At 43.7% G+C, this 19,504-nt stretch overlaps 2 protein-coding genes and 1 pseudogene across 2 annotated transcripts; 2 read left to right on the top strand and 1 right to left on the bottom strand.

Moving 5' to 3' along the window:
* Nucleotides 1-443: 443 nt before the first annotated feature.
* Nucleotides 444-1,748, bottom strand: LOC112872889 (LOB domain-containing protein 24-like). Its single transcript, XM_025935924.1, has 2 exons — nucleotides 1,521-1,748; nucleotides 444-818 (listed from the first exon to the last, which is right to left on the bottom strand). The coding sequence occupies exons 1-2, from the start codon at nucleotides 1,713-1,715 to the stop codon at nucleotides 444-446; spliced, it is 570 nt and encodes a 189-aa protein (XP_025791709.1). The 5' UTR covers nucleotides 1,716-1,748.
* The window catches only part of LOC112873432, a 51,558-nt pseudogene continuing 33,266 nt past the window's right edge, over nucleotides 1,213-19,504 (top strand).
* On the top strand, nucleotides 15,303-17,388 carry LOC112872887. Its single transcript, XM_025935923.1, has 9 exons — nucleotides 15,303-15,435; nucleotides 15,539-15,612; nucleotides 15,718-15,775; nucleotides 15,849-15,930; nucleotides 16,017-16,140; nucleotides 16,222-16,376; nucleotides 16,487-16,976; nucleotides 17,063-17,172; nucleotides 17,262-17,388. Exons 1-9 carry the CDS (start codon nucleotides 15,303-15,305, stop codon nucleotides 17,386-17,388), a joined length of 1,353 nt encoding a protein of 450 aa, XP_025791708.1.

The raw sequence follows: 19,504 nt of genomic DNA, 5'->3' as shown, positions 1-19,504 counted from the left end.
CAGGAGCCAACCTGCCTGCTCTTGTCGCAAGGGCTCTGAAGCGGTGTACTAGGCTTTGCAGCTGCCGTTGGACCAGGCGATTGGCGCCGCCGCCGCCAGGTAGCCAGCTTCGCGCGCGTTTACCGGCGCGGTGGACGGTTCTCGTTTCCTATGCTTTGGTCTCTCCTGTTTATATTGTGCATGCTTTCTGAACTGGTTTATTATATCTTGAGTGATTTCTGAACTGGTTCTGATATTGTGCTTAAACTTTGCTGTACAAATCTTAAAACCATTTAAATACAAGTGGGAGTTGGGGAAAATTTAAATTCTCTCACTGGTACGTAATTCTAATTCGTGTAGAGATGAGTACAAAATTAGCAGGGAGCACTTTATATTATTAGACTTGATGAAGACTAGTATTTCAGTTCTTATGAGCTGGAGCACTGGATCATTTCAGTTACAGCCTAGTCAGTGTTCATCTCATCATCAACCAGATTAACATCCACACTGTAATCATCAACGAGCAGGGCATCCAACCCTTGGAACGGGTCCTGCTGCATCACCAGCGCATCGTCTTGCTCTTGCTGCTGCTGAGTCAGAGCGGCTTGTGCCGGCGCGTTCAGCTGGGCGGTGCCCACCGCTGGCCGCGCGCGAGCCGCGGCGGTGGCGTGCACGGCGATCTGGGCCTGGGTCCTGGCCAGCTCGCACTGCACGGCTCTGATCTCCCCCTGGAGGCGGCTGACGATCCCCGCGCAGCCGTACACCGGGTCCTGCACCCGCCGGTGCGCCTCCACCGCCATTATGTCCGCCGCCTTGCCGCGCTCGTGGATTGGGAGGTCCTGCACAGGACAGGAAATGACGCACCATTATTTGATTTCTACATAGCGAATGCATGTAAGATCATTCTTTTTTTTTAGCGGATATGCCTGAGCGCTTAAGAGGGAAATGTAAGATCATTCTTAAATTCAAAAAATGTAAGATCATTCTGCAGTGTTTCGTTCAAAAGAAAAAAAATCATTCTACAATGCTTCTATACATGAATTCTGTAGGTGTTAATGCTCAATGCTAAACCACCTAATGCTCAATGCTAAACCTCTACTGCTGAGGAAAAGGGAGTGTCTATCTGTCACTTGAGTGAAATCCCGCCTCTCCTCACTTGATTTTTTTGGACCGCAAGATTAAAATCCAACGATTCTCCTTCATCTCCTACCTCCAGACAGGCAGACACTGCTATTCTTCGTCCCAAACTTCCCAGCCCCTGCCGCCGCCCATCGTGCCACCACCTAGCCCGCCCGCGGCAGCCACCTCCTGCGCCCTCCCACCCTACCTGGCCCAACCGGCCTCCTCCACCGCCCGGACCGGCGGCGCCACCGCCGCCAGCCTCACCGCCCCCAGCGCCCACCACTTCCGCCTGGCCGGCCTGCCGCCGCGACCTTCCCTCTAGGACCGCCGGTGAGCTCTCCAACTAACCCCGTCAACCCAAATTCTTAAATCCCGAACCCGCCTGAGCTAATCCACCTCGCCGGTGAGGAGATGCTTACCTGGAGCATCCTTGCAACGTTGCTGGCGCCGAAGACCCTCTGCACGCTGGCGTATCTCTGGGGATCCGATGCCGGGAAGTAGGGGGCGAGGATGCAGTCCTGGGAGCACCTCCTGCGCTGGTTCTTGCACGCGGCGCACCGCCTGATGCCCGGGCTGGCACCAGCATCAGCTTCGGTGTTCGAGCTCGTCGACATGATCTAGCGGAAGATTTTCTTTGCAGAGAAGGGGAGAAGATTTGCTGGGAGATTTCGAGGATCTAGCATGTTGTGTTTATGTATAGCATGGGGCGAGCGTATATGGAAGGCTACAACGGCTAGCCGAAGACGCCACCGTGATGGCAGGGAGGACGGCGGGCCGTCCCCGTCGCACGCGCAGCGGCGCGCGCACGTGTACGCGCCCGGGGGCCTCAGGTCGTGGGGGTTCCCGCGGTTCGTGCGGCGGGGCCATCTGGAGTTGCCCAAGTTCGTGGCCGACGACGGCCGCGTCGCGTTCCTGTGCTGGGTCGTCGTCCTGCGCGAGGACGGCGACGAGGACCCCATACCCGCGCCGGCCTCGAGCATCGGCCGCGACCTCGGCCGCCTGCTACTGGACGGCGGCGGCGCGGACGTCACGTTCTTGGTCGGCGGCGAGACGATATTGGGATTGGGATTGATATTTTCATCAAATAAAAATAGGATTCCTTTGAAAGAAGAGCTTGAAGATGGTGGTGTTCGTCGTCAAGGGAGGAGTGGAAGAGGTGCTATGCATGTTAAGGGGTGTTCTTCCATACCAAAAGAAAAACTGGACACTGCAGAAACTAGAAAACCAATAAAAGGTGGAAGACCTGGATCTGAAACGAACGAGAGGTACTTAATCGTTAACCTTTTGTGGCGTTGTGGATCTTAGTTTGTTATATGAATCTTGATTTGATCTTTCAATCATCTGTGCAGTAAGTTGGGACGGCCCCCAATGAAAAAGGGCTCTGACCGCAAAGCTTCATCTTGGAATTCACAGGCACTAAATTGTGAACCTACTGATATAACAGGTTTTCTGAAACATACTTCACCTTTATACTCATGTCTCTTGTATTATCCTTTCTCTTAGCAACTAATTGTGCATTGTAGGTGAACCAGAAGATGACCAAGAGGAACTTTTAGCTGCTGTTAACGCTGCTCGGAGCGCTATTGGTGTGCATACTGTCTTATTATTTTTGCCTGGTGACTGTCAGGCATCCCTTTGGATTGATGTTTATAACTTCCTTTTCTTTTCTGCAGTTGGTGCATATTCTGGCCCTTTCTGGAAGAAAATGGAACCCATGCTAACTTTCATAAGCTCTGAAAATTTATCTTTCTTGAAAAACCAGGTTGGTGTCATTTTTGCTTTAGATGTCATGATTGAATGTGCTTTCATTGTGGGCTGGGATGGTGTTTGATTTGTCGGAGTTGGTGGTCAGATCAACCTAGTCGAAGAGCTTGAGACGAGCATGTCATGCATGTCTGATGGTAAACATGATATAATAGCATCAAGTGATTACCGAAGAATGCAAAAGATGGTACGCGACTTTATGATATAATAGCGCCAACAAAAAAGTTCCTGTTTCATGAAAACTCGTTGTCTATATATGTATCCTTGCTTCATATGTCTGAAAAATCTGCAGGAGGAGCATTCATCTCAGGTGCTGGCTCCATCCAACTTTTCTCCCTCATCCCAGCAAAGCAAAACCAATGGAGTTGGAGCGAAAGGATCTATCAGCTGTTTTTCTCCTGGCGACGAAAACCACACAGTACCACAGAAGCTTGAAGCTGACAAATGGTTTAATGAAATGGCTCCAATGGCACACAGACTCCTTTCAGCTTTAATCATAGAAGATGACTTACCTGATTCCAATGGTGTGCAAAGAGATATACTTGTTGAGTTTCCAAATAGCCGCAATCCTTACACTGTTAACAGATACTTAGAAAATGAACTTCAAGCTAGTGCCATAACATCTAATTTCGGATCGAGCGTGGATTTCACGCACTCAACAGTACTTCTGTGGCAGAGCATGCGCAATGGTTTTACAGCTTCAAGCAACTTCATCAATTCAAATAGTGAGAATTCAGTTCATAGTGAGAATTTATCAGATGGAATCAATTTCACTGTATACCCAGAGAGTGGCCCTTTGCATGACTTGATACCACAATTTCACGGCAATGTCAAAATTCAGCCAAAGATTTCCCTTTTTCTCCATATGAGTATCAATATGGGCAGATGTTGGTGGAAGATAAGATTTTGATTGAGCTGCAAAGTATTGGCATTTGTCCAGAGACACAGTGTATGATACCTTAAACTCTGCATTTGTTAACTTCACGCTGCTTATGCAGTTTATTTTTACGAGTTGTATGCCTTACTAATTCTGAATTCTGGTATTTATGTTATTTTGTCTATTGCAACAACCAGAAAGTCAAAGATTATGTAGTAACCAGAAATTATGTATTTTCCCCATTTGACATTCTAGTTGTGATTCTTGCCTTATCTTTACAACAATACCCTTTTCAGCCAAAGCTGGAGGATGGAGAAGACGAGGACATTAATAAAATGATTTCAGAGTTAAGGAAAAGGCTTCATGATCAGGTTACATGAACAACCCACCCATAATAACATGTCTTCAGTTTTGATTAAATTTGAATGGATACCCTATTACCCAACATACTATTTTCAATGTGTTAATGTGATTTGACCAGATCCATGTAAATTTTCATAACCTTTATCTTGTTTTGAAACTTGGGTTGTGCAAGGATTTCCTTTTTCTGAAATATTATGATTTTTTGAAACATTATAATGCAAGCATATATGAAGTTGGGCTTGCTCATCTGGCATCACTATGTGCTTAAACTGTAGGGTTCATCGGAGCTACGTAAGTGGCATGCTGGCAAATCTTTTATATTAAAACTCCCTGCCGTTTCCTCGCACCAGGAGCGGCCACGTCGGCAGCGGCCGCGTCCCGTGCTGACGCGTGCCTGCCCGTGCCGACGCGTGCCTGCGCGCTAGCTCCCGTGGATGGCCACCCCGGAGCCGGCGATTTCTGCAAAAAAGCCCTCGCGTTTAGTGGGAATTGTGCTTTCCTCCCGGAGGCGCAGACCCAATCCGCATCTCTCTCTCCCGTTGCCCCTCGATTCCGCATGGCCGCCGGCGCCGCTGCCGCTCCGCGCGCCGCTCGCACGCCGGCGCCATCGTCCCGTCCGCGTCCTCGCCACGCCGCCGGTGTCCGCCTCCGCGCCCTCTCTCACGCAGGCGTTTTTCTGCTCCACCCTGCCTGCCGCTCCCCATTGCCCCTCGATTCCGCACGGCCGCCGGCGGCGCTGCCGCTCCGCGCGCCGCTCGCACGCCGGCGCCGTCTTCCCGTCCGCGCCCCCGCCACATCGCCGGTGCCCGCCTCCGCGCCCTCTCTCCCGCGGATGTTTCTGCTCCACCCCCGCCTGCGGCTCCCCTTCGATTGTACCTCCCAGATCCTGGTCCCGGCACAGCGGCTGCCGCCGCCGCTGCACGCGCTGCTCCCGCGCCGCCGCAGCCGTCCCATCCGCGCGTTCCCGTCCCGCCGCCGATGCCCACCTCCGCTGCCCCTCACGCCGATGTTGGTGGCCTCCGAGCCGTGTCGATCTCCGGCGGCGGGTAACACTGTGCAGGTTGCACGCGGTCCTATCTGCAGCGGCCGTACGCAGGCGTGGATGGTCGGAGCGAGGGGTCGGCTTCACCGGTGATTAGGTCAGGAGGATGGGTAGCGTGCCTAATCACCTCGGCTACTTCCTGTTACGGGTTCCATCGGCGTAGTTGGTAGCCCGCCGCCCATTCCTCCCGTACGCGCGCCCTTGCTGTGCCCGCCGCCCATTCCTCCCGTACGCGCGCCCTTGCTGTGCAGTGGCTTCGGTGACGCCTGCACAGTTCCCCTTTGGAGCTGTTCCCAACCCTCCTCCTTTATCTACCTGTTCTGAGGGCTGCTTTCCTCCTCTCCCTCCCTCCATTGGTTGCCTCCTTAACCGTCTCGTGGCCTGTTTCTGTAGTTTCAAGGAAACTCCTTTTCGCCATTGCCATTTTTCTTACTGTATCCAGGTTCGATGCCTCGGAACGTTGCAACCCCTTCTATTTTGCAGTGTTCGTTCTGGTTCTTCTCGTGATTTGCTGATATGTTGTTGCAATTTGTAGCCCTGGTGCCACTGAATCATGGCGTAGGTGACATAGCCTGCCTGGACACTCTGGAGTCTTTGTCTCCTTGCTTTTATACCAGGTAGGTTCCTGCTCGCCCTTATCATGCTAAATGGGCGATTGTGGTCTGGGTTGTCTCTTATTCTTAGATGTGGTCCTCTTTTTCGGTATTTTCCATGTGCGTAGAGAGCAGCAGCAGCATCAGCTTCTCGAAAGGGAGTTTGAATATTATTGGTTACTTGTTAGGGAGCATGGTTTATTCTGGTTCTAGCGCTTATCTTACATGTGTAGCCACACTACGGTTTTTTTATCCGTATATTCGATGTATTGGTTATCTTGAGTCTCTCAAGTGTTGCCTTCTTGATGGACTGTAACGCAGATGATGTTCTATTTATGTTCAAACATGTTATGTTGTATCTGCTTGCTGATTTATGTATAATAAAGGGACTCTTGAATGATTAGTAAAATATATTTGTGATGACTAAATGCATTGGTTCTATTTACAGGTTGTCTTTTGATCTGTGACTGCTTACAATATACTAGGTGGGCTGTTATCCAAATGTGTGAGGTTAGTTACATTTCTTGATGAACTCACACATGTAATTTGTTGTCTTCGAAAGATGCAATGAAATCTAATTTAAATACAGATCTTTTCTTCTGAGCTTGTGGCTTCTTTGTTGCGCATTGTTATTTTTTTTGGTAGCCCTGGTACAATGGCAGTGGCATCGGTCACGTGAAGCTGTAGAGAACAACGTGATCTGCACGTACAAGCAGGTTAGACGAATCAGCTGTGTTGGTAAGATAACCAAATGTTTCCTCTTTGCAAATGCTTCCCCATTTAGTCCTTTCTTTAGAATTGTATGCCTGGTATTTGGATAGGCAGAGTATTTACCTTGTGACACGTAATGTATGACTCGTTGTTTTTTTTTATGTTCTTTCTAAAGGACTGGTCATTGTGTGATACACCCTGAAAAATAAAGTCCTGAGTCTCTAGAATGTGGTCAAGAGAGGGAGGGTCTATCTGGATCCATTCGTATCCATTATATTTGAAACACCCTGTACATAAGCATGTAAGAGGATGTCTTGCGGAATAATGAACAGAATTCTGACCCTGTACTCCTGTTGCTAGCAAGCATTGGATTAGGTCTTGCTTGGATTTCTTTTTGGTGTGCTATTTGTTTGCTTGCATTATAGTGGATTCGTGTGGTGACAAGCTTAATCCATTGCTGTGAGCACTTAATCTAGCTTGTCCTGTTAGTGCTTAGTAGGTTGATTGCATTCTTGTTTTCTGTTTACATTAGTCATAGGGCAGCACTTGGGGTCAACTAATTTTCCTTGCTTTGGTCCGGTGCATATGTGTTGAGCTCAATGGTGGTCAGCTCCAGCCTTTTATTGTTAGTGCCATTTTTTTCTTTGCTTAGGTGTTAACATCTGATTTGTGAAGAATTTGACAGATTTAAACAACAAAAATCTGTTGACAATTCTTAATCTATATTTACAAGTGATCGAGTGAAAGAAAAGGTTACCTTTGACCATTCAAACTTCGAAACTAGACTTGTTGTGGGGTCATAGAAAAGGTAGCACGACCCACATGCAAAAATAGTTTTTTTTCTTGAAGCTTGAGCACAGACAAGCAAAGAAATACTGCCTTTTCAATCTAGGAGTGAATGAAGTCCTACTGCAGCTTCTTAAAGAATAATGTTAGCCATGGTTAGTCCTTATGAAATTCACGAATCATTTGACAACCTCATTCACTAAGAGGAAATAATAGAAGCACATCTACCATAGCATTGTGCGCACATGCACAGATCAAATTATAAACAATACAGGTGCTTCATTTGAGTCAGGAACCACAGTTGTTCAGTTGAGTAGGAAAAAATATGTGTGTTTATTTATTGTGGCTTGTGCTTCTCTTTGGAATAATAGCAAACATTTTAGCTAAGCATTGTTTAAATGCATGGGCTAGCTGAACATTTTGAAAATTGTCTACTGAATATTACTAAATTGCTAGCTCAGTACTACTTAAATAACATTTGAATATTGTTGAACTACTTTGTTACTGCACAAGAATGTGAGGATATGACCTCTAAAATATTCTTGAAAGGGCTGATATCAATGTGCAATATTAGCTGCAGTTTCTACTGGGCATGGTACGCTAGCTGTATGGTGGATATAGAAAAAGAAACTAAAGGTCCTACTGCACCTCCACAGAGAGAAAAAAAAGGAGGAATGCTGCTATTTGTCTATAAAAATAGATCAGATCATTCTAAAAAAACTGAACAATAGATCTGAAGAACTTTCTTGTAGATCTATACTATGAAGAATTTGCTTTACTGTAAAGACAACAAGACATTAATAGATTTAGTTTACTGAAAAGTTTACAAGTACAAGTCCAAAGCACTAACAATTGGTTCCGCAGTCCCTTGACGAATACAGTTTCGATGAGGTGTATCTGATGGCTGTGTTCCAATCATGTTGGAGTCACAAGGCCAGCATACAACTTTTGCACATGTTCACCTCTTGTAAGGCTTGATGTGATAAAGTTTGATCTGATCACCAAATTCTGTTGCTTCTTGGTCAACTCTGTGCTTCAGCCTTCTCCAGGTCCTTAGCGTATCTGCCTGTATCAGTCCACGATACAGCGTTTCAAAGGTCATCCTCTGGGGAAGGAAACCTTTCTCTATTATTTCCTTAAAAGAATGGCACGCCTCTCTCCATTTCTGGCTGTCGCAAAAACCATGGATCAGCGAGGTGTCCGAACCTTTTTTGATTTTTAGGCTGATAAGTAGTGCAGGGCCCAGCATGTGCCTAACGGCATTTCCTTTATACAATTAGAGACGATGAATCTGCCACTTGTGCTTCCTTATATACCGGTTTTTATATTTTCTTACATCAACTCGGTTGATCCCGTATGGATAAATGCTGTACCCAGTTAGAATTAGAATATAGATGCTTCAGAGATGCCGTTTTCTTCAAAGATGCCACATTATTATGCATAGACAAAACTAGTAAATTATGTGGATTCCTGAATGGCTGACGAATTGTATTTGCGATGTCTAAATACATGAGTTTTATTTACAGGGTTTGTGTCATGGTCTTCTGAACTGTCCCTGCTTACAAGCTACTAGGTGGTTAGTTATTAAAAAGGTGTGAGGTTAGTTACATTTCTTGATGAACTTATATATGTAGATTGTTGTTTTCGAAATATGCATTGAAATCTAATTTAAATACAGCTCTTCTCTTCAGCCCTTGCGGTTTCTGTTTCGTTTGACGCTGCTCATACAAGCAAGCTAGACAAGTTGCAACTGAAAAGGTATGTACTTAGTTTCGTAGCTTGCTTCTGCTATCAAACGCATTTGTCCCTTATCGTGTCAATGTTTATCTTGTTGCATAATGTGTTCTTTTCCCTTGCTATGTGCTTGTGATGATGCGATTGTCACCTTTGTTTTGCCTTCGTTTCTTTCTGGTATATGTGCTGCTTACTTGTGCTTGCGCTACGGTCTTCCTTAGCTTTATACGATCTGATTCTTGATGGCTGGAACTCCATCTGAGAGGGTTGCGCGTTGCCGTGAAAAGGCGAAGAAGAGGAAACTCTTGGGACACGGTCGGTTTTATTCTTAGGAATTCCCTTTTTCTTGAAAAAAAAAGACCTTTGAGGGGTAATCAAATGCTCTATTTTTTCTGCCATCAGCCTGCGGTAAGCCTTGTTATGAGGCTGGTCAGCCCAGCACCTCTGCTCAAGTAGCGGTGCCTGATCAGCAGACGACGCTCAGTTGGCCGTTTTTTAGTCCAAAGAAAGCAGGTTAGTTTGGGTTAGGCCCCATGTCTCCTTCGTTTGACCTTTGAATATAAAAAAGTACTGGAATACCGTACACCATAATTATACCTATTTGCTACTCCCTCATGCTACACAGGACATAGGTCTCTGATAGACTTCCCTAGGGATGTTGCTAGCTCAAATAGACGTCATCGACTTCACATACGTAGGGTGCATCGTAGGATATGCATCAACCCTTCTTTGACCTCTCTCGGAGGTGGTTTCCTCTGTCTTGCTTTGGAATTTGAGCTTCTATCCTTTCCTACTTTGCCAGCATAACATTGTCTATTCTTAACTATTTGGATCTGTGGCAGCCTCCAGTGCTACACCAGCTGCCCTGCTTCCTCTTAGTACAGAATATATTGAGACTCTTAAAGGTGCCTAAACACTTTCTCTATGTCATACGAGATTTAACATTTCTTTTGTGAGTTGCACACAAACATTTTTCAATTCTATGTTGTAGAGAACTACCCCGACCGGTCATATTATGGTGGCCCTACGCATGAGTGCGCGTACTATGGAGCTGTTTTTTGGTTCCAAGAGCGTGTTAAGCGTACCTCCGCTGTGACACAACGGAAAATTATTTACAACCTTTGCTGTAAAGGAGGGAAGATCAGGTTGGAAACTTACAAAAAACCGCCAAAGCCTTTGTGTACCCTTTTGCAATTCGATGGTGATGCACGATCAAAGAGGTTCTTGCGCCAGATTCGATCATACAACTCCCTTTTTGCATTCACTTCACTAGGTGCGGCTGTCGATAGGATGATAAACAGTGGTAATGCACCTTATGTGTTCAAAATTAATGGAGTAGTTCATCATCGTATCGGTACACTGTTGCCCCACCAAGGAACACGACCTAGATTTGCGCAGCTCTATATTTACGATACTGAAAACGAGATACAAAATAGACTTAATTTATTTGAGAGTGATGACAACACTCGTGTTCAGCCAGATCCTGATACTGCCCTTTCTTTGATGAATATGCTAAATGAAAATAACCAACTTGTCAAGGCGTTTCGATATGCTAGAGAACGTATAGAAGAAGAACCTGGTAAAGAGGTTACACTTCGTTTGTTAGGGTGCAACACACGAAATGATGTTCGATACAATTTGCCGTCGAGCGGCGAGATTGCAGCTGTAATTATAGGTGATTATTCTGCTGCTGAATACACCTACGATGTTCTTGTGCATGATAAAAAATCTGGACTCAAACGTGTTTCATACCTACATCCATGTTATATGGCCTTGCAGTACCCATTATTATTTCCTTACGGTGAACATGGCTTTCGTTTGGGCATTAAATATAATGAAGATGAGGGTGACGGGAAGAAACGTAGACATGTCACAATGCTTGAGTTTGTTAGATACCATGTGCATTATAGGTTGAACGTCCCCAATCCATACACTTGCTATGGATGGCTAAGTGATCAGATAGATGTTGATACGTACTCGACAATAGAAGGATCGAGATTGCAATTCATTGCAAACCACCAAAAGGAGCTACGGTGTGAGTCGGTGCAAGGAATAGCTATTGATAAGGGTATGACTAGCGCTGATTCTGTTGGTAGTAGGATGATTGTGCCCCCCTCTTTTACTGGCGGTAGGAGGTACTATGTCATGAACTACCAGGATGCAATGGCCATCTGTAGAGTATATGGTCCTCCCGACCTCTTTGTTACTTTCACTTGCAACCCCAAATGGAAAGAAATATCAGATGCATTGCATTTTGAACCTGGACAGCAACCATGTGACCGTTCTAAACTGGTTGTTCGGGTTTTCCATATGAAAGTTGAAGAATTTATAGTAGACATTCGAGAGGGGAAGACATTTGGTCCGGTCCGTGCTGGTATGATATTCTAATGTCATGCCTCATCCCTTTAGTCTACCTCCTATTCTATTTTGACTGATCCTTACTTTTGCCTACTTTATGTAGTTCTATATACCGTTGAATTTCAAAAGCGTGGCCTCCCACATATACACTGCCTTGTGTGGCTAGCGACCAGCAATTCCAAGCTTAATGCCTCTGCTATTGACAATATAATTTGTGCTGAAATCCCCGATGTGAACGCAGATCCATTGGGATATGCTTTGGTCAATGAATTCATGATACATGGTCCCTGTGGTACTTACAATAAAAGATGCCCATGTATGAAAAATGACAAGTGCTCCAAAAATTTTCCTAAAACATTTCAAGACGAGACCATCATAGATAACTTTGGGTTTACGATATATAAAAGACGTGATGATGGCAGGTCTGTTTTAAAAAACAGCATTAGATTGGATAACAAGAGCGTCATTCCACACAACATGTCGCTACTGAAGAAGTATAATGCGCATATTAATGTTGAATGGTGCAACAAAACGAACATGATTAAATACCTCTTCAAATATATTAACAAGGGGAGCGACCGAGCGAAGGTGTATTTTGAGATTACCGCGAAAATACCCAATGCATCTCCAGGGCCCCACCTGGCTCCTCCTAATGAAATTCAGGAATACATTGATGCGAGATACCTATCCACATGTGAGGCCGTATGGCATATTCTTGAATTTGACATTCATTATAGGACCCCTTCCGTAGAGCGATTGACTGTGCATCTTCCTGGTATGAACTATGTACGATATGAGCCTAGCGCTACCTTGACAGAAATACTCGAGAGCCCTGCAGCAAAAAGCACTATGTTAACAGCATAGTTTGATGCTAATTCAAAGCATAGCAGGGCAAGGCACCTGACCTATTGTGACTTTCCAAAAGAGTGGTCTTGGGACGCTTCACATAGGTGTTGGCGTCAGAAAACACCCGACGCTAAAATTGGGCGGATATACTATGTGCATCCAACTGCTGGAGAGTTATATTACCTACGCATGTTGCTAATGATAGTGAAGGGAGCTACAAATTATGCTGATATAAGGACGTTTAACAACAAGGTGCACAATACGTTTCGACAAGCATGTGAGGCACGTGGACTCCTTGAAGACGATAATGAATGGAACATTTTATTTGACGAGTCAATAGTATATGCATCGTCACATCAGTTGAGACAATTGTTTGTCATGGTTGTGCTGCACTGCTCGGTTGGTAAATGTGTGCCTTGTTTGACAAATATTGGCTCTATTTTTGTGATGATATACACCGTTCGGTTTGCCATGCCCTCGGAAACCCACATTACATTGTGCCTCATGAACAGCTTATGTCACTGCTCATAAACAAACTGACTGATATCTTTGCTTATAGTGGCGGCAACATAAATGACTATGACTTGCCAAGGATAGTAACTACATGTACTGATGTGTATGATAATAGATTGATCAATGATGAACTAGATACAGGGCCTCTAATGTTATCTATGCAAGCTGTGTCGTTAGTATCCCAACTAAATTCTGATCAAAAACATGTGTTTGATACAATCATTGCACGAGTTTCGTGCAATTCTCCTAGGTTTTTCTTTGTTTGTGGTCATGGCGGTACTGGAAAAACCTTTTTATGGAATGCTATCATCACACACCTTAGATCTGAAAAGAAAATTGTTCTTGCTGTCGCTTCATCAGGAGTTGCTTCTCTATTACTACCTAAAGGCCGCACCGCACATTCTAGATTCAAGATACCTTTTGACTTAAACGAGGTGGAACATGTAGTATAAAACGAGGCACCATGTTAGCTGAGCTCATAAAAGTATCTGCACTAATAATATGGGATGAAGCACCCATGACACATCGACATTGCTTTGAGGCACTAGATAGAACCTTGCGAGATATACTTTCTGAAGAGAAACCCGCCAATGCTATTGTTCCATTTGGTGGCAAACCTGTTGTTCTTGGTGGTGATTTTCGCCAAATTTTACCTGTTGTTCGCAAAGGATCACGTTCTGCGATTGTTAATGCATCCATTACAAGCTCTAAGTTATGGCAGCACGTGTCTGTTCTAAAACTACATACAAACATGAGACTTCATAACCCCTCTCTAGATGCAACCCAACATGCTGAAATTGAATCGTTTGGCAAGTGGATCTTATCTATTGGTGATGGGACTATTGCTGCCGGGCAAAGGGGAGAGGAACGTGAGGCTTCGTGGATTACAATTCTGATGATCTGTTAGTGCACACCGACGGTGATAAGACTGCTGCCCTTGTGGCAGAGGTGTTTCCAGATTTTATTATGAATTACAAAAATCCTGAATATTTGGCCACACGTGCTATTGTCTGTCCTAACAACCAAGATGCTGACGACATAAACGATTATATCGTCAAACTGGTCCCTGGAGACATATTCAGTATCTTAGCTGCGACACAATATCTAAATCAACTGAACATATACCTGATTTTGATGTCTTGTACCCAACCGAATTCCTAAATTCCATCAACACAAATAATTTCCCTATCCATAAACTTGTGCTGAAAAAAGGGGTCATTGTTATGTTGCTCCGAAACCTTAATCAAACTATGGGCCTTTGCAATGGCACAAGACTACTTGTGCGCAACTTGGACAGCGTGTATTATGCTGCACAATACTGACTGGCTGCAGAGTTGGTGAAGAAGTTTTCATACCGAGGATCGCTCTAAACACTACAGATGTAAAGTGGCCATTTACACTGCAGCGAAGGCAGTTCCCTGTGCGAATATGCTATGCAATGACGATCAATAAAAGTCAAGGGTAGACCTTATCAACGGTTGGCCTTTGCCTGAAAAAACCAGTTTTTACACATGGCCAACTTTATGTTGCTGTTTCAAGATCAACATCTAGAAGCGGCCTTAGGATCCTGATTGAAAATGACAATGGCTCATGTGGTTCGCAGACTCGAAATGTAGTTTACAGAGAAGTCCTGGATGCCGCTAATACGGCATCAGCTTAGCCTGTTTACATAGAAAAAAAAAAAAAGCACTGTACTATTTTAGCATGTAAATATGATTTTATCAGAGTTTGGTGATCTCTGTTGTTGGCTCTCATTTCTTCCGTTTCTGCTGCTGAGCTTGGTGCTGCATGCAAAGTATTTTGACCCTAATATGTTAGTGTGTTTAACTAATCGCAATCCCACATTTGCTTCTTTCTGTCCTACTGTTTCTGCACCTAACAGCTCTGTTTCCATACCAACAGATGGGAGACGTTTTGATTGGTGCCCTTATGGTTGGGGACTGCAGTGACTGCTTATGCGTACGTGCCTCTAGGATTTGGGAGTTCAACGATCTTCAAGATGAACAAAGCTGCTGCATACTGATCTGGTGTTGCTCGATGAAGAGGTACAGTTTATTTTTGTCTGCCTACTCTTGCCTACATGAAGAGATGCTTGCGTATTTTTATTTGCATTATATATCCAGTAACAACATCCATTGGACAGAGTAATATAACAACACCAAAGTAAACTAGGGATATTTCCAAGGATAGAAGCTGTGTGTTATCATCCGAAAAAGTAAACTAGGGATATACTGTGCATTGGTTTGTGATTGTCCAGCCAGATGAATATATTTGTTAGGCATGTTCTCAGTTGATTGCTTTGACTATAGCTTGACCATATTACTTGACACATTAATTTGTGATAGTTATTTTTTTTACCAGAATTACCTCAACGCGTTTACAGCACACTGCTTCTCTAGGATTTTGTTTATTCTTGTACTGATTGATCTTCTGACTCGTTCTACAACATATGCTAACTCTGATTAATCTATACAGGGAAATAGCATTCATGCACAAATCTACCCCCTCTCCCTGAAAAATTCAAACCTTTGTTAAAGGAAGGAAGAGTTTACAATCTCTCCTTTTTCCAAGTTAAAAAGGCGAACCGACTTTATAAACCAGTTCAAAAGACATTATGATCAGCTTCACAAGATGGACTACAGTGGAGGAGGTTGTTGAGATTCCACCAGCTTTCCCAGAATTCACCTACTCCCTTACTCCCATAGAGAAGCTCCCATCAGTTTTGGATAACAAAGAGTACTTTACAGGTAATATTCCATAGGCCAATACATTCTACATGTATGCAGGTGAAAAACAAATAAAAAGCTTCTCATGCATTGTTATTCTCCATGTTAGATGTACTTGGCGCAGTCACAAAGATCTCGGATACTTTGCCATTACGGCCAAGATCCCAGCAAGTTGATACCATGAAAAGAACCGTGACAGTATGTGATGAAAGGTTAGTTTTACATGCTTTATTCTATTTTGCATGGCAGTAGATTCTGCACCTATGTTTGTATAATATTGTGTGACTTCATAAAGATGGACAGCATTCACCACAAATTGTAATATTTGTTGGCACTCTTGTGAGGGGCTATGCTGGTGCTGGTATGTATATCTAACAACTGTATAGTGGCAAGTGTTGTACCACTATGCTTAAAACCGTTCCTTGCTGTTTTAGGAACCATCTCATTGTCTGGCGGCTCATCATGCAAGTGGTATATAAATCCTGATGTCCCTGAAGCAAAAAACCTTATTGCCAGGTCATGTGCCCATCTAAAGCATTATTGATACTCACTAGCAGCATTTGTCTATGTACTAACTAACAACTAACCTCTTTTCTTACCAGCATGAAAAGCGTGCACCGACCAGTTGCACTCGCTCCACAGGTAAAATACAGTGAGCCCAGAACTTCTATTGCAGAACACAAAAAAGTATCTGATATCAAGTATCTTCACCCCTTCAAGAACAAGGTCATTCCTCTGGCACCACATTCGAAACGATAGACCTAGCTGGCTATATAAGGCTGCTTACTTTCCTTGTATATTTTACAGAAAGTAGAATGGTTGGTTACAGTAAAGATAATGAAGATTGATAAGTCATGGTGGTATGAGTCGTGCAAGAAATGTTTCAGGACAACTAGGCCTCATGGCAACACCTACAAATGCTCTAATCCAACATGTAGCACCATTGGTGCGCCTAGCCCAAGGTACAGGTCATACTTGCTACACTACCATCCATTTTTTTCATCCAGAGGTTATCTTCTTCACAAGCAGATTAGGCGTATACAACTTTTACTAATTGATTCTCTCACTGCAGGTACAAACTGGTCATCATTGCTGGGGACGAGACTGGTGACACTGAGTTTGTCATGTTTGGACGCATAGCGCAGCGTCTCATAAAAAAGACAGTCGATGCTCTCATTGCCAATAATCCGCCTGGATTTATCCCTGACGAGATCACTAAGCTATTGGAAAAGGTTTTCACGTTCAATGTTTGCTTCACAGAGAATACAATTTCTTCTGGCAATGTCTCTTTCCAGGTCAATACCATTGTTGCGGAGATTGACGATGGGAATCCTGTTCCACTAACGCCGGTTGGGTCACAGTCATCGTCAGCTGTGCTCTCACACCATGCAGGCAGCAGTGTAGAGTGCACACCAGAAAAGGACTCTGACTTCACTTTACCTTCACCATCAGCCAGATCACAGGCTACTCATGCATCAAGCACCACACCTTCTAAGACCGTGATGCCTGACACTGGGCTACCAACTGCACCACGGAGCAGCACAAAATCTGATAAGAATAAGGTAGAATAGTTCTCGCAGCCTGATGTGCAAACACATGTTTTACTTCAAGACTTACTCTTGTCAAAATCTCATGTACAAAATTACAGGCAGTGCAGGACAAGGACAGCCGCCTTCCAAGTGAGGGCCCTGTTACAGTGTCACCAATTGTACCAACTTATTCAACGCCTGAAGCGCAGCAAAGCACAACTAAGAAAAGGTCAGCACAACATTGTTTGATTCCTTTAGTTATTTCAGTTCATACCACGTAATTTTGTGCATCACTAAGGGATAGAATAATGGTTCTAGAAACCGTGCATCACTCGAGAGAAAAACTGCAAGGAAGATTATTTTGGATGATGGTGGCAAGAATGACAGTGGGGATGATTCCGCTGCTTCCCCTACTGGGCCTAGGTATCTCCCACTCTCTGCTTAATTGATATTGCATTGTGAATATGGCTAAAAAATGTACAATGTATGCAATCTGGCCTGGTATCCAATACATTAACAAGTTAATCACTAGAATGTGGATGCAGTTCCGACTTGGCCCAGTATTTGTTTGCCAGCTTACAGCTACATACCTCTAATTTTGTGTGGCTCTCTCAGGATATAGATATCTTTAAAATGTCTGTCTTTTGCTTGCAGTCAAGATTAACTTATAATTGTGTGGCGTGAGGAATTTGTTTTGATGTGTGTGGTGTGGATCACAATGCAAAGGAACCAGCTTGGGTTACATTGCACAAGATTTATTTCATTGAATGCAGAATGTGCTGCCATGCCCACGCCATGGTAATAAATACTCTTTAGGCTTAAAAACAATGGAAAAATAAATGACAGGCTGGTACGTTACTCTGTTTACTTAAAGGACCATGAAGATGAGGTGGTATGTCGCCTGCCACTACAAGTTATAGGCCTGTTTGTTTCTGTGTCTGGTGGCAGTGCTTCCTGCAGAAATACGTTGCAGAAAAGTGGGGATTCTTGTGCCTTGCATTTTTGTCGGTTTGCGTTCAAAGTTTGATTATTTCTGGCGGTGCAGTGTGGAAACGTGCAGCGCTCGGTGGCATTTTAGCTGTTCCGTTGCTGATGCTGCCAGCTGTGAATACAAATGGGGACTATATGGTCATCCTTGTCTAAATGTGTTTACGTTTCAGTCATTTTACCTATTCATTTACTATACCACGTTTAACCCTTATAATATAACTAGCTGATTAGTGCATTGTGCCTATTTATGCTTTGGAATTTAGGCTGTTCTTCTATATCTGGATCTTGGATAGGCTGTCCTATGCCTAAGTAATGTGATGACCTCTTTTCCTATATTACTTGAAAGTTTTGTTGAAACTACTATGGAAAAGAATAAAAGGAGTACATTGAATAAATGGAAATGTTTTGTGATGTGCATAACCTTTTAGTGGTCCTATATTTTCTGAGAGATTCTCTTTGGGTTTAGCTAAGTCCTAGATGAAAGTTTCCAGTTAATAATCTTCAAGTGGCATGCATAACCTTTTAGCTGTTGCTTTATTGTCTCAGAGATTCTCACTGAGTTTAGCTAAGTCCTTGCTGTAATGTTTTTTTTTTTTGATATCCCTATTTGAAAGGCGTTTCTACATACTCATCAAGAATAGGCTTTTGAAAATGCTAGAAGTAAATCAACGTAATAAAAAAATTAGTTTCAGTATGTTATTATGCTTTGCCCTTACTATCCTCTATCATTGATTGAATTATCCCTGATGGCCTCTTTTTTCTGTACAGCCCAGCCAAAGGTGACGCCTAATCGAAGCAGGGATCGTCCTACTTTTGTGTCATGCTTTTATGTTCATATGGATAGACTGCAACGGATGTGTGTTAATCTACTACTAGGAGTGGGATTGAGCGAAAGGCCGCCATCCTTTTGTGTTTGATCTGAAAGCAAGTAACACGTGTTCATCTGCTGCTACGAACACGCTGTCCAGCGCACTTGCTACTGTAACAGTGCTTGTATTTTGAGAACATAACGTCTTATATGCGCCCATATGGGCCCTCTTTTGTTGGTAGTATCAAAAAACTAATTTACTGTGTTGGTGCTTGCTTTTCAGTCAGTGCTCCGAACAGCCTTACAGGTTGCAACGTAGTCCAAATATTGTTGTTGCCGCTTATGCATATGTAAATAGAAACTTATGATCGCCTTCTGATGTTTCTTTAATCCATTTTCTTCATACCTATTGGACTTTGTAGTCACTGTAAGGCATACGACTTCCAGTAATACTGCTGTAATATTCTGCTGCCTGACTGATATGTGCTCTGAATTTTTTTTAATTGCTCGTGCAAATACAGAACTGACTGATATGTGCTCTGAATTTTTTGTAATTGCTCGTGCAAATACAGAACTAATAATGTGCTGTTATTTGCTTTTTCTGGTCTTTTTGTGACCACCTTGAATTCTAATCATATCAACTCATGAAATGAAAACGGTCCTCAAGAATGCCGTTTAGACAGAAATTATTCCCTGAGGCAATGGTAAGCTAGACTTCTTTTTTATATACATGTATTTCTGTGCCTCACATTATGTTGCGTTT

The sequence above is a fragment of the Panicum hallii genome, chromosome 9, assembly GCF_002211085.1.
Source record: "Panicum hallii strain FIL2 chromosome 9, PHallii_v3.1, whole genome shotgun sequence".
NCBI classification, from domain to species: domain Eukaryota; kingdom Viridiplantae; phylum Streptophyta; class Magnoliopsida; order Poales; family Poaceae; genus Panicum; species Panicum hallii.
The sequence above is the reverse complement of the archived record's forward strand: the minus strand, read 5'-3'. Positions and strand labels throughout refer to the sequence as shown.

Bases quoted from the DNA above. Each gene is read 5' to 3' on its own strand.
- LOC112872889 (XM_025935924.1), bottom strand. From the start codon at position 1,715: ATGTCGACGAGCTCGAACACCGAAGCTGATGCTGGTGCCAGCCCGGGC. The intron at 819-1,520 runs GTAAGCATCTCC...TGTCCTGTGCAG, and splicing joins ACGTTGCAAGGATGCTCCAG to GACCTCCCAATCCACGAGCG.
- LOC112872887 (XM_025935923.1), top strand. From the start codon at position 15,303: ATGATCAGCTTCACAAGATGGACTACAGTGGAGGAGGTTGTTGAGATT. The intron at 15,931-16,016 runs GTCATGTGCCCA...TTTTCTTACCAG, and splicing joins GCAAAAAACCTTATTGCCAG to CATGAAAAGCGTGCACCGAC. The intron at 16,377-16,486 runs GTACAGGTCATA...CTCTCACTGCAG, and splicing joins ATTGGTGCGCCTAGCCCAAG to GTACAAACTGGTCATCATTG.